This window comes from Chiloscyllium plagiosum, unplaced genomic scaffold, assembly GCF_037043375.1.
Source record: "Chiloscyllium plagiosum isolate Xiang-an unplaced genomic scaffold, Cpla_swu_hap1 HiC_scaffold_16, whole genome shotgun sequence".
In the NCBI taxonomy this organism is placed as follows: domain Eukaryota; kingdom Metazoa; phylum Chordata; class Chondrichthyes; order Orectolobiformes; family Hemiscylliidae; genus Chiloscyllium; species Chiloscyllium plagiosum.
In genome coordinates this window covers 41,684,323-41,696,746 of record NW_028270154.1, presented here as the reverse complement: position 1 = coordinate 41,696,746, position 12,424 = coordinate 41,684,323, and the positions used below count along the sequence as shown (strand labels likewise).

The 12,424-nt window shown below is 42.2% G+C and overlaps 1 protein-coding gene and 1 pseudogene across 1 annotated transcript in view; one reads left to right on the top strand and one right to left on the bottom strand.

Moving 5' to 3' along the window:
• LOC122556993 (polycystin-2-like protein 1) overlaps positions 1 to 12,424 on the bottom strand; it is a 64,463-nt gene that overhangs the window by 31,434 nt on the left and 20,605 nt on the right. Inside the window, exon 6 of the mRNA XM_087995554.1 lies at positions 5,981 to 6,209. Within this exon, the coding sequence (XP_087851680.1) occupies positions 5,981 to 6,209 (229 nt within the window). The remainder of the gene's footprint in view (positions 1 to 5,980; positions 6,210 to 12,424) is intronic.
• On the top strand, positions 306 to 3,577 carry LOC148147525 (large ribosomal subunit protein eL21 pseudogene; annotated as a pseudogene).

The following is a 12,424-nucleotide window of genomic DNA, read 5'->3' as shown; positions in this document are numbered from 1 at the left end:
GGCCCCAAAGTGCTCCCCCCACTGACACCTCAGTCACCCACCCTGCCTTATTTCTCAAGAGTAGGTCAAGTTTTGCAGCTTATGTAGTAGATACATCCACATATTGTCTCGTGATTACTTGGTACTGTACATACTATTTTAGCTTAAATAAATCCATCAGTGATTTTCAAATTAATGGATTCCATCTACCTCATTTATTTATATTTAGATAGCACAAGAATATTATTACATGTTACACAGCGAGGATTTTATTTTCTTTAAAAGAAACAGAAGAGATGAAACCAGCCTTACAAAGTTGAAAGTAAATGGGAGTAGCAACGAACAAAAGAAAACAGCAATCCAGAAGTTCCCACAGTAAACGCCAGAAAGTAAGATTTGTCTGCAAACCATGAGTATCACCAAGACGTCCACATTCATGCAGGCATCCAGCTGATATAAACCTGCCCCATCTAAAGACCACTTTAGATTTAAACAACAGTAGAGAGTCAACACAATAGTGAACTAAGAGAAACAATGCTGAACTTCAAACAACAATGAAAAAAAAGTGACTGCATTTGGGAACAGTACATAGCCAACAGGACAAGGCCTAAAACCAGCTTCAAACCAAAACATTAGAAAAGGAACATGAAGTACAGTACTGAAAGCACAGCAGGATGAATACCTAATCCTCCAATTTGCACTGGGAAGCTATGAATCTCCATTGGAGTTAACGGTTTTAAACAAAGAATGCAGCTCTACTTTATTGAACAAGCAATTGGAGAACCAATTAGGCAATAACATAGTGCTAGCAGTTGGTAATGAGGGGATGAGGGCTTCAGTTAGCTCAGTTGTCTGGAGATAATTTGCTATGTAGAGAGATGCCAACAGCAGAGGTTCAATTTCCAAACTGGCTGAAGTTATCATGAAGATCTCAACTTCTCAACCTTGCCTGAGGCATGGTGATCCTCAGGTTAAACTCACCACCAGTCGTGCCTCTCTAATGTGAGAGCAGGCCCATGGTCTTCTAGGACTATGGTGATTTTATAAATGAGAGGTTGCACAATGTTCAATCTTGGGCTCAACTGAGAGAAGTTGGATAGATCTGGAAAATGCTAGGTCAACGTGTAAAATCAACTTTAAAATTTGATTTGTGTCTTGCAAGCAAAAGTCACAGGATTCAATAGATCATTTTGCCAGGACATGACACAACAAGGGCAATGAGTACAACTTTTCAGAGGCTAAACCATCAGAGCTGATCTAGAGGTTGGACGGTGTCAGAACGAGGTGATACCAGACGAAGGAGGAGTGCAGGCTCAAATATTGGAAGAGCATCCTTGTCTTTTTTGAAAACCAATACGATGGGATCTTTCACATAATGAAATAAGAAATACAAAAAAAACTCAGCAAGTCAGCTGGGCATTTCTGACAATTTTTAATTTATTTTTATTTCAGTTTTCCATCATTTGCTGTATTTTTGCTTTAGCAGGAGATAAAACCAACTGTATAATGCTGGTGCTTTGTAGTAGTGACACAAGTGTGTTAGCCACTAACAGGTTCTACAACACAGGGATAGCAAGCAAAACCAAACCAGCCTCACTATCATTGTTTTAATTTCACTTGCTGCGAATCCATTCAATGACTCTCAAATTTGCTTAATTATTCCTAACGAAGCTTTACAAATAGCAGATCTTGGGCACTAAGTTCATAATTTAAACAACAATTAACAATTCATTCTTAATAATTTAACTTACATAGCACTCAGATAAGCAACAAGTCCCACCTGTCAATTTTCCTTCCCACCTATCCGCTCCACCCTCCTTTCCAATCGATCACCTTTACCCGTTCCTCCATCCACCTATTGCACTCCCAGCTACCTTCTCTGCAGCCCCAACCTCCTCCCATTTATCTCTCCAACCCCGAGGCTTCCAGCCTTATTCCTCATGAAGGCCTCTTGCCCGAAACGTCGATTCTCCTGCTCCTCGGACATTGTATGACCTGCTGAGCTTTTCCAGCACCACTCTAATCTTGACTCTAATCTCCAGCATCTGCAGTCCTCACTTTTGCCCAATCTAATTAATGTCTACAATCTAAGCCCAATCTCTTTGATCATAATCCTCCCTGATATCAGTGACAGATACTGTTAAGGGATAAAATAATAAAAATGAATTATAACTTGCCAGTTCAAAAACCATTTCAACAATGAATACCAGACCTTGATGAAATCTTTGGATACTAGGTTGTGTAACAGACATGTTATATCTTGCCGTCACCAGTCGATGCAAACAGCCTGTGCACACTTCCAAAGTTACTCATCCAAATCTTACAGACTGGGGTTCTCTGCTCAGAACATTCAACAGGTCGATAGCTAGAGTAAATCCAGAGAGAGATCAAAGCAAAAGCAGCACATCTGGAAACTTTCAAAACACAAACTGCCTGCTGCTCCAAACCCAGTCAGAAGCACTTCACTCTTAGTGTTCTCTTTCTCCTTCAACATTCTCTGTGATTGGCTGGACTGCACCTTCCTTCTTTGTTGACCAATTCAGCATCAAACCGGCCCTGAGCAGAGCAACATCTCAGTGCTGAATCATCTGCAGTGTTCTTAGAGCAGTAATTAACCTGCATTACCGTTCCAAGCCAGTTCTCCACGGTAAACATCTGTCCTTATTCTCTCCTTTTTCTTCAGAATCAAGTTGCTGTTCAAACTTTAACATTCTATTCTCAAACTTCACCTCACAGCTCCTAACCAAAAATGTAAAATAAAATAAAAATAGAGAAGGTCTCAACCCCGCCAAAAAGACATCTGCCTATCGTACAAATGAATAATGGGCTATATGAATTTCAGTGCAATTTGATGTCAGGCATATAGATGATACAAACCAAAGACTGGCAGCTTGTATCAAAAAAGTATATATCTTCAGCTGTTTGCAACAAGAAATGTACAGACAGCATCTAATCATTTTGAGTTAATGAAGTTTGTAACAGGGTCCGAGATCAGATGTGATTCTGCAATTGAACAAAATTTTGCTGGATTATCCTGACTACTGGGGCAAGAGGGGGGACTGTCGCTATATGTTTGCAAGGCCCTTCCAAACGCACAGGTCTGTTCGTCTTTCTACTTATTTCTGTGTCTACAAGGAAGGTGACATTGTTGACATACTTCACAAATGTTACCAATGCAAGAGTACAAGAATTTATAATGTTACACAGCATGCTGTACACATTATTACCAACTAGTCAAGGGTAAGATCCTCACCAAAAGGATTAACATGCATATTGAGCACACTAAGCTTTCGTAAAGCAGGGACAGATTTCTGTAGCAAGTGAAACAATAAAGATACCAAGAGTGCAGCTAAGGAGATGGAGACCTAGGTTAAGCTGAAATATCAGACTGCTCAGCCTAGAAAAGCACACTTTTTATGAACCAAGGCAAACAAACCAGCTGCCGGAACCAACGCTGTGCGAGTTCATGGCACACTTCTGGGAAACAAATCAAATAAATATTTTGTGTCTGAAAAAAATGACTGACACTGACTTATGCTGTTATTTACAGATAGAAAGAATATGTGATGTGCCAGTTTTAACTCAACAGAATAAGTGACAGCCAATCACTTGTTCATTTTTCAGGGCAATGCCCTTACCAATCAGAGTTGACCTCCTGGATTAAAATTTAAACAACACTTGTTCGTTAACTGTCAATTGTTATTAACAGTTGCATTCTCCATGGCAATGCCTCTACTAATCAGATATCACTTGCTAGGAATGTGGATTTTCTTCTTTTTTGATATTCTTGTGCATTGTCTTGATGAGTCCATGATGAAAAATGTTTCTCTTCAGCAATATTCAAGTTCTATACTATCAAATCATTATTTGTTTCATTTTTACTGAAACTGTAAAATGTCTGAATTATGTCTATTGACGTTCACCTGTGGCCACAGTATGGAATTAGATAGCAAAGAGAGTCTAGATTTAGAATATTTAGTTGTATCTGAGATAGTAAATAAGTTGGCATCTGGCATTTGAAGAAGAGAAATTCTGAGGGATCTTGTTGTGTCATAATGAATCTGCAATGACAGTATTCCTGAGAACTAACCTGGAAAAACATTCAGCTTTCCTCAACAATTTTTAGGATCAGGATTGAAAGGATCGACACGTTACCTGTCTATATTGTTTGAATACTGCTTAACGATACTGTTTTGTCTGAACTTGATCGAGCTCAATAACAAATTAGCTTAAAACCATGTCTGGAATTGGATTCAAGTAGTCTTACACAATTTAGAACAACAACCTTTTGACTTACAACTGAAGGAACCACTATGGAGACTAAAAGAAAAAGTTAACAATATACCACCAGAAGACGAGGAAGGATTGTAGTGGCTTAGAAACAAAGTTAATGAAATAAATGAGAAAGCAACACCAACAAATCACAATTCCAACACAGCAAGGTATAAAACCATAAGACTTTAAGATATAGGAGCAGAATTAGACCACCCACCCATCTAGTCTACTTCTCTATTCAATCATGCCTGATAAGTTTCTCAATCCCATTCCCCTGCTCTCGTAACCCTTGATCCCTTTAATAATCATGAAACTATCTCGGTCTTAAATATACTTAATTACTTGGGCTACATAGCCCTCTATGGCAATGAAATCCACAGATTCACAACCCTATGGCTGAAGAAATTCCTCATTTCAATTCAAAAGGGTTGTCTCTTCACTTTGAGGCTAGCCCTTGGGTCCGTGACTCTCCTACTAATGGAAACATCTTGCCCACACCCCTCTATCCAGGCCTCTCAGTATTCTGTACATTTCAATGAGAATTCCCCCCCTCCTCATTCTTCTGAACTCCAAGTACAGCCCATAATCCTCAACTGCTCTTAATATGACAAACCTTTCATCCCTGGGATCATTTTTGTAAACTTTATCTAAGAAGATACCCTTTATATGATTGGAAAGGCGATAAGTGGAATAAGGGTCAACTAAAGGCAGTCTCCAGATGAATGGGTTTTGCTTTTGAGTCCAATCTCAAGTCGAGTTGGAACACAATGCAGGACAATATAAATAGCTGTTTGTCAGTATGAGGAAACATTGGCATGTTTGATCTTCAAAATTAATAATATAGCCCCTTTATGGGATAACGTTGGTAAGTGTGAGCATTTATAAATTAGATGTTCATAAATCCAGGGGCCTCTTGTAAACCTTCACTCTAATAATGGCTGCTCATTATATGTGAAAGGACTTGTGTCATTGTGATATACTCAGATCACATGAAACTGGGGCTTGACGTTCCAGAGCTGTTGACTTCTACCATATTTTGTATTTAGTAATGTTCAATGGCCTGTTCACATTCATTCCCTTGACAGTAGTCCGAATCTCACTGCAGTGCATATCTACAACTCATCCATGTTGCTTTAGTGATTTCTTTGATCTGGAGGAAGTGTGTGGAGTTAAGAACTAAGTTGCTCAAAGTGAGAATTATTTCAACTAGGGAGCAAAGGAAGATTATTTGCATTAATGCTGAACTGTGGGGAAGTACAGGTCCAAAAACCCATCCTGAGGAAGGAAGGTGAAATGGATTGACTGCATCCATTGTGGAGAGGCAACAATTGAATTGGGCCTGTGTCAGAAGGATCATGGATATAGGTCAATAGATATTGTACAGATGGGAAATAGCAAATTCAAGGGAACGGGTAATTAGTTTGGGAGGAACAAGCTGAAATAATTCCTCTTTGCTTATCATGAGGAGGCAGCAGAGGTAGAAACAGGCTTTGCAAATCAGAGACATACATGGATAAACTCTTTTCCACTATTCCTCTCTGTTAAATTTCATGTATGTAAAATCCCAATTGATTATAGACCGTAAATTCTTAATGTTATACAGCAATAAAGGAGGTAATGGCAAAGGAAAAGGCATTTCTGTTTCCAGTGATATTCTCACATAAAAGGAGCTAACTTAAAGCACATTATGTAAACAGTCTCTTTCATATTCATAAATTGTACTGACCAGCACAATTAAAAAATCCAAACAATTCCAAAAGTTCTTGAAGTATGCCATCCTGTAAGACTGAAGGGCTATGATTTCTTGGAGCAAATAGTTGCAGATAAAGAAACAGAAGATAATTTCACAGGCAGCTAGAAAGTAATCGAAGTTCGAAACATATCGTAGGAGTTTGACTGTGAAAAGTTCGGAGGAAGGGATAGCTCCACCAGTTGCTGGAAATTCCACCAACAACCTGGAATAGAAACAAGTTAAAAGAACTAAAAGAATCATTCCAGAAGAATTTATAACAAGTTTTACTCATTGGAAAATTAAATTTATAACATTTCTATAACACAAATACAACTCTCATCACTTTAATTGAGCCTTTTGCACACTACAACTCAATATTGGGATTCACTCTTGTTATATACAAGTCGTCCTCACTTAACATTTGTTTCCCTCTGGTAATTGTTACTTTAAGTGAAATGACTAAGTGATTCCCATAGAAATCAATGTTAAAACTGGTGTTAGGTTCCTGTGGGCATTTTCTTGCCTGGTAAAGTCCAATATACACATTGAAATACTGTCACTGACGTGCAGCATTGTATATTCCTTGTTAAAGTAACTTACAAAACAAATCAAATCACTGAATACACGTTTGTTGTGCCTATGCCAAAGTAATGAAGTGGTGTACAGTAAAGTCCCCACTATCCAGCACCCAAACATTCAGAACTCTCATGCAACTGGCAATTGGAATGGCTCCTCCCTACTACACGCAGTACAATGGTCTGAGGTTCAGAACTGCAAACTCTTGAAGATCTTACCAAAGCAGATCAACTGACTTATCGATAAGCACAGAATTGTCCATTGCAGACAGGTAAACTGACTTTATCTTGATCACTAAAAAATAGTCGAAGAGTATAGAAAAGCAAAGCCAGTCAGGTAGCATTGAGGAGCAGGAGAATTGATGTTTCGAGCATACACTCTTCATCAGGAATGAGGGGGTGGCCCAAGGCGGGTGAGAGATACATGGGAGGGGGGGGGGAAGATAGCTGGGAAAGCGATACATAGATGGAGGTGGGGGTGAATAGGGTGGAATGGATAGGTGCGAAGGAAAAAGGTAGGACAGTTCAAGAGGGCGGTGCTGACTTGGAAGGTTGGATCTGGGATAAGGTGGGGGAGAGGAAATTGGTGAAATCCGCATTGATCCTATATGGCTGGAGGGTCCCAAGGTGGAAGATGAAGTGTCCTTTCTCCAGGCGTCGGGTGGCTAGTGTTTGGCGGTAGAGGACGCCCAGAACTTGAATGTCCTTGGTAATGTGGGAAGGGGAGTTAAAGTGTTCGGCCACAGGGTGGTGGGGTGTTTAGTGCATGCGTCTGAGAGATGTTCTCTGAAACGTTCCCCAAGTTGGCCTCCTGTCTCCCCAACATAGAGGAGATCACGATGAGAGTACCAGACACAGTAGGTGACTTGTGTGGAAGTACAGGTAAATCTCTGTCAGATATGGAAGGATCAAAACCTGTGCCCAGACATCCCCCCTTATCTCCGTCCAAGGCCCCAAAGGATTGTTCCACATCTGACAGAGACTTACCTGTACTTCCACACATGTCATTTACTGTGTCCATTGCTCTTGATGTGGTCTCCTCTACATTGAGGAGGCCAACGTGTGGAACATTTCAGAGAACACCTCTGTGCCAATCAACCCCACCACCCTGTGGCCGAACACTTCAACTCCTCCTCCCACTCCACCAAGGACATGCAAGTCTTTGGCCTCTTCCACCACCAATCTCTAGCCATTTGATGCCTGGAGGAAGTATGCCTCATCTTCTGCTTTGGGACCCTTCAACCACACGGGATCAATGTGGATTTCATCAGTTTTCTCATTTCGTAACCCTCACTTATCCCAGATTCAACCTTTCAACTGGGCACTGCCCTCTTGAACTGTCCTACCTGTCCATCTTCCTTATCCGCACCACCCTCCTCTTCAACCCATCAACTTCACCCTCACCTTCATCTACCTATCACCTTCCCAGCCACCTTCCACCAGCCCCACCCCCCTCCCATTTATCCCTCAGCCACCTAGGGCCACCCCCTCATTCCTGATGAAGAGCTAATGCTCAAAACATTGTTTCTCCTGCTGTTCAGATGCTGCCTAACTGGCTATGGTTAACCAGCACCACTCTCTTCAATTCTGATCCCCAGTATCTGCAGTCCTCACTTTCTCCTCACTACAAAAATACCCAGATTCAAATATAATGGTTAGTAACTTTGCAGATGACACCAAAATTGGTGGTGTAGTGGACAGTGAAGAAAGTTACATCAAAGTGATAATGAGATCTTGATCAGATTGGTTGAGGAGTGGCAAATGGAGTTTAGATAAACGTGAGGCGTTGCATTTTGGAAAGGCAAATCAGGGCACAACTTATACACTTAATGGTGAGGTCCTGGGGAGCACTGCCAAACAAAGCACCCTGGGATGCAGGTTCATAGCTCCTTGAAGGTGGAGTTGCAGGTAGTTAGGATAGTGAAGGTGTTTCTGGCCTTTATTGGTAAATGCATTGAGTATAGGAGTTGGGAGGTCATGATTAGATTAGATTTCCTACAGTGTGGAAACAGGCCCTTCAGCCCACCAAGTCCACACCGACCCGCCGAAGCGCAACCCACTCAGACCCATTGCCCTACATTTATCCCTTCACCTAACACTACGGGCAATTTAGCATGGCCAATTCACCTAACCTGCACAACTTTGGACTGTGGGAGGAAACCAGAGCACCCGGAGGAAACCCACGCAGACACGGGGAGAATGTGCAAACTTCACACAGTCAGTCGCCTGAGGCGGGAATTGAACCCGGTCTCTGGCGCTGAGAGGCAGCAGTGCTAACCACTGTACCACCGTGCCGCCCCAATATTGCAGCTGTACAGGCTATTAGGCCATGTTGGAATACTGCATTCAATTCTGGTTACTCTGCTATAGGAAGGATATTGTTAAACCTGAAAGGGGGCAGAAAATTTGCAAGGATGTTGCCAGGGTTGGAGAGGCTGAATAGGCTAGGGCTGTTTTCCCTGGAGTGGAGAAGGTTGAGGGGTGACCTTATAGAGGTTTATAAAATCATGAATGGCATCAATAGGTTGAATAGCTTATTTTGCATATTCATCAACACGTTCCTGAAGAAGAGCTTATGCTCCAAACGTCGATTCTTCTGCTCCTCATATGCTGCCTGAGCGGCTGTGCTTATCCAGGACCCCACCCTTGACTCTGAATAGCCTATTTTTCCAGGGTAGAGTCGTCCAAAATTAGAGTGCATAGGTTTAAGGTGACAGGGAACAATATAAAAGGGACTTCAGGGGCAACCTTTTCATGCAGAAGGTGGTACTTGTATGGAATGAGCTGTCAGAGGAAATGGTGGAGGTTGGTACAGTTACAGCATTTAAAAGGCATCAGGATGGGTACATGAATAGGATGGGTTTAGAGGGATATGTGCCAAATGGAACTAGATTTATTGAGAATATGACTCGAAATTGAAACCTTTGGTTTGTGCTGCTCCCTCCCTTTCTCTTTTTAATCAAACTGTTCTCCTTTCTATTTCCTCAGGGATATGCCAGTTTAAAAGTTTTAATGCAACCTCAGCTGCCAGTGCAAATGGAATTTGGAAAAGGACAGGTGATTGAGTCCATAGTGGCAACAATACAATGTTTAAATTCCTTTCCCCTTAATGCCAAAAATCCTCTCAGCCAGTTTTTATTCACCAGTAAAGTTTCTCTTGTTTGCAAAATAAAAATTAACTTTTTTGTAACTGGTGCATGGCATTGTGTTTACTCCTTTAGTTAATGACGATGTAGGTTCACGCTTGCGATTTGTACTTCATTTTACTTAACATCTTCCTTGCCCTTTTTTAGGGAAGGAAACTAAGGGCCAACTTTAATAGGTTTTATCAAAAGGAGGTCTGTCTTCCCTTTTGTGCACAATGATTGTGAACTTAGCAGATGCGTTAAATGGTGTGAAAAATCTTGCTGATGGGATTTATGAGCAGTCCTGGCCACTCATTTTCAAATTGCACATTCATCTTGCAGCAGTGATAAGTCAAGTTCTCCCAGCCACCTCTACAACACCTCATACAGCTGGTTCATACATCCAGCAACAGCCCCTCACCCACTAAACCAACTCCCCATGCATGCCTGATTCTGGGAGGCTACTGGACATAGTACTGGACATGGCTGAAAATTATGTTCTTTTGGCAGAGTCCACATTGCGTTGAGCTTTTGGAGGTGTTTCCACCATGAGGCCTAACAAAATCTATCACCGTATCTTATGAAGCTCACTGCATAAACTACCTCCCCAGTCCCTTTGATACCTGTCACTTTTGAATCTGGCCCCAACTTCGAGTCATAGAGTCATAGAGATGTACAGCAGGGACCCTTTGGTCCAACCCGTCCATGCCGACTAGATATCCCAACCCAATCTAGTCTCACCTGCCAGCACCCAGCCCATATCCCTTCAAACCTTTCCTATTCATATACCCATCCAAATGCCTCTTAAATGTTGCAATTGTACCAGCCTCCATCACTTCTTCTGACAGCTCATTCCACACATGTACCACCCTCTGCGTGAAAAAGTTGCTCCTTAAGTCTCTTTTATATCTTTCCCCTCTCACCCTAAACCTATGCCCCCTAGTTCTGGACTCCCCAACCCCAGGGAAAAGACTTTGCCTATTTACCCTATCCATGCCCCTCATAATTTTGTAAACCTCTATAAGGTCACCCCTCAGCCTCCGTGCTCCAGGGAAAACAGCCCCAGCCTGTTCAGCCTCTCCCTACAGCTCAAATCCTCCAAACCTGCCAACATCCTTGTAAATCTTTTCTGAACCCTTTCAAGTTTCATAACATCTTTCCGATAGGAAGGAGACCAGAATTGTACGCAATATTCCAACAATGGCCCAACCAATGTCCTGAACAGCCGCAACATGACCTCCCAACTCCTGTACTCAATACTCTGACCAATAAAGGAAAGCATACCAAACACCTTCTTCACGATCCTATCTACCTGCGACTCCATTTTCAAGGAGCTATGAACCTGCACTCCAAGGGCTCTTTGTTCAGCAACACTCCCTAGGACCTTACCATTAAGTGTATAAGTCCTGCTAAGATTTGCTTTCCCAAAATGCAGCACCTGGCATTTATCTGAATTAAACTCCAGTTGTCACTTCTCAGCTCATTGGCCCATCTGATCAAGATCCTGTTGTAATCTGAGGTAACCCTCTTTGCTGTCCACTACACCTCCAATTTTGGTGTCATCTGCAAACTTACTAACTGTACCTCTTATGCTCGCATCCAAATCACTTAAATAAATGACAAAAAGTAGAGGACCCAGCACAGATCCTTGTGGCACTCCACTGGTCACAGGCCTCCAGTCTGAAAAACAATCCTCCACCATCACCCTCTGTCTCCTACCTTTGAGCCAGTTCTGTATCCAAATGGCTAGTTCTCTCTGTATTCCGTGAGATCTAACCTTGCTAATCAGTCTCCCATGGGGAACCTTGTTGAAGTCCATATAGATCACATCTACCGCTCTGCCCTCATCAATCCTCTTTGTTACTTCCTCAAAAAACTCAATCAAGTTTGTGAGTTTAATTTATTAGTCCTACCTTGTCCCTGCCTGCCCTGACTGTTTGACTCGCTTCTGTTCTCAACTGTACAGTCTCAGATTGATCTCTTTCCTCACTATCTCCCTGGGTCCCACCCCCCCCCCACCTTACTAGTTTAAATCCTCCCGAGCTGCTCTAGCAAATTTCCCTGCCAGTATATTAGTCCCCTTCCAATTTAGGTGCAATCCGTCCTTATTGTACAGGTCACTTCTACCCCAAAAGAGATTCCAATGATCCAAAAATGTGAATCCTTCTCCCATACACCAGCTCCTCAGCCATGTATTCATCTGCTCTATCCTTCTATTCCTGCCCTCACTAGCTCGTAGCACCGGGTGTAATCCAGATATTACTACTCTTGAGGACCTCCTTCTTCAATTTCTGCCTAACTCTCTGTAGTTTCCCTTCAGAATCTCAACCTTTTCCCTTCCTATGTTGTTGGTTCCAATGACCTCTTGCTGGCTCCTCTCCCCCGTGAGAACATTCTGCACCCTCTCTGAGACATCCTTGATCCTGGCACCAGGGATGCAACACACCATTCTGCTTTTTCACTGCTGGCCACAGAAACATCTATCTATACCTCTGACTAGAGAACCCCTAACACAATTGATCTCTTGGAACCCAACGTACCCCTCATTGCATAAGAGCCAGTCTCAATACCAGAAACTTGGCTGTTCGTGCTACGTTTCCCTGAGAATCCATCACCCCCTACATTTTCCAAAACAGCATACCTATTCGAAATGGGTATAGCCACAGAAGGCTCCTGCACTAGCTGCCTCCCTCTCTTACCTTTCCTGGAGTTAACCCATCTATGTGACTGTATCTGAG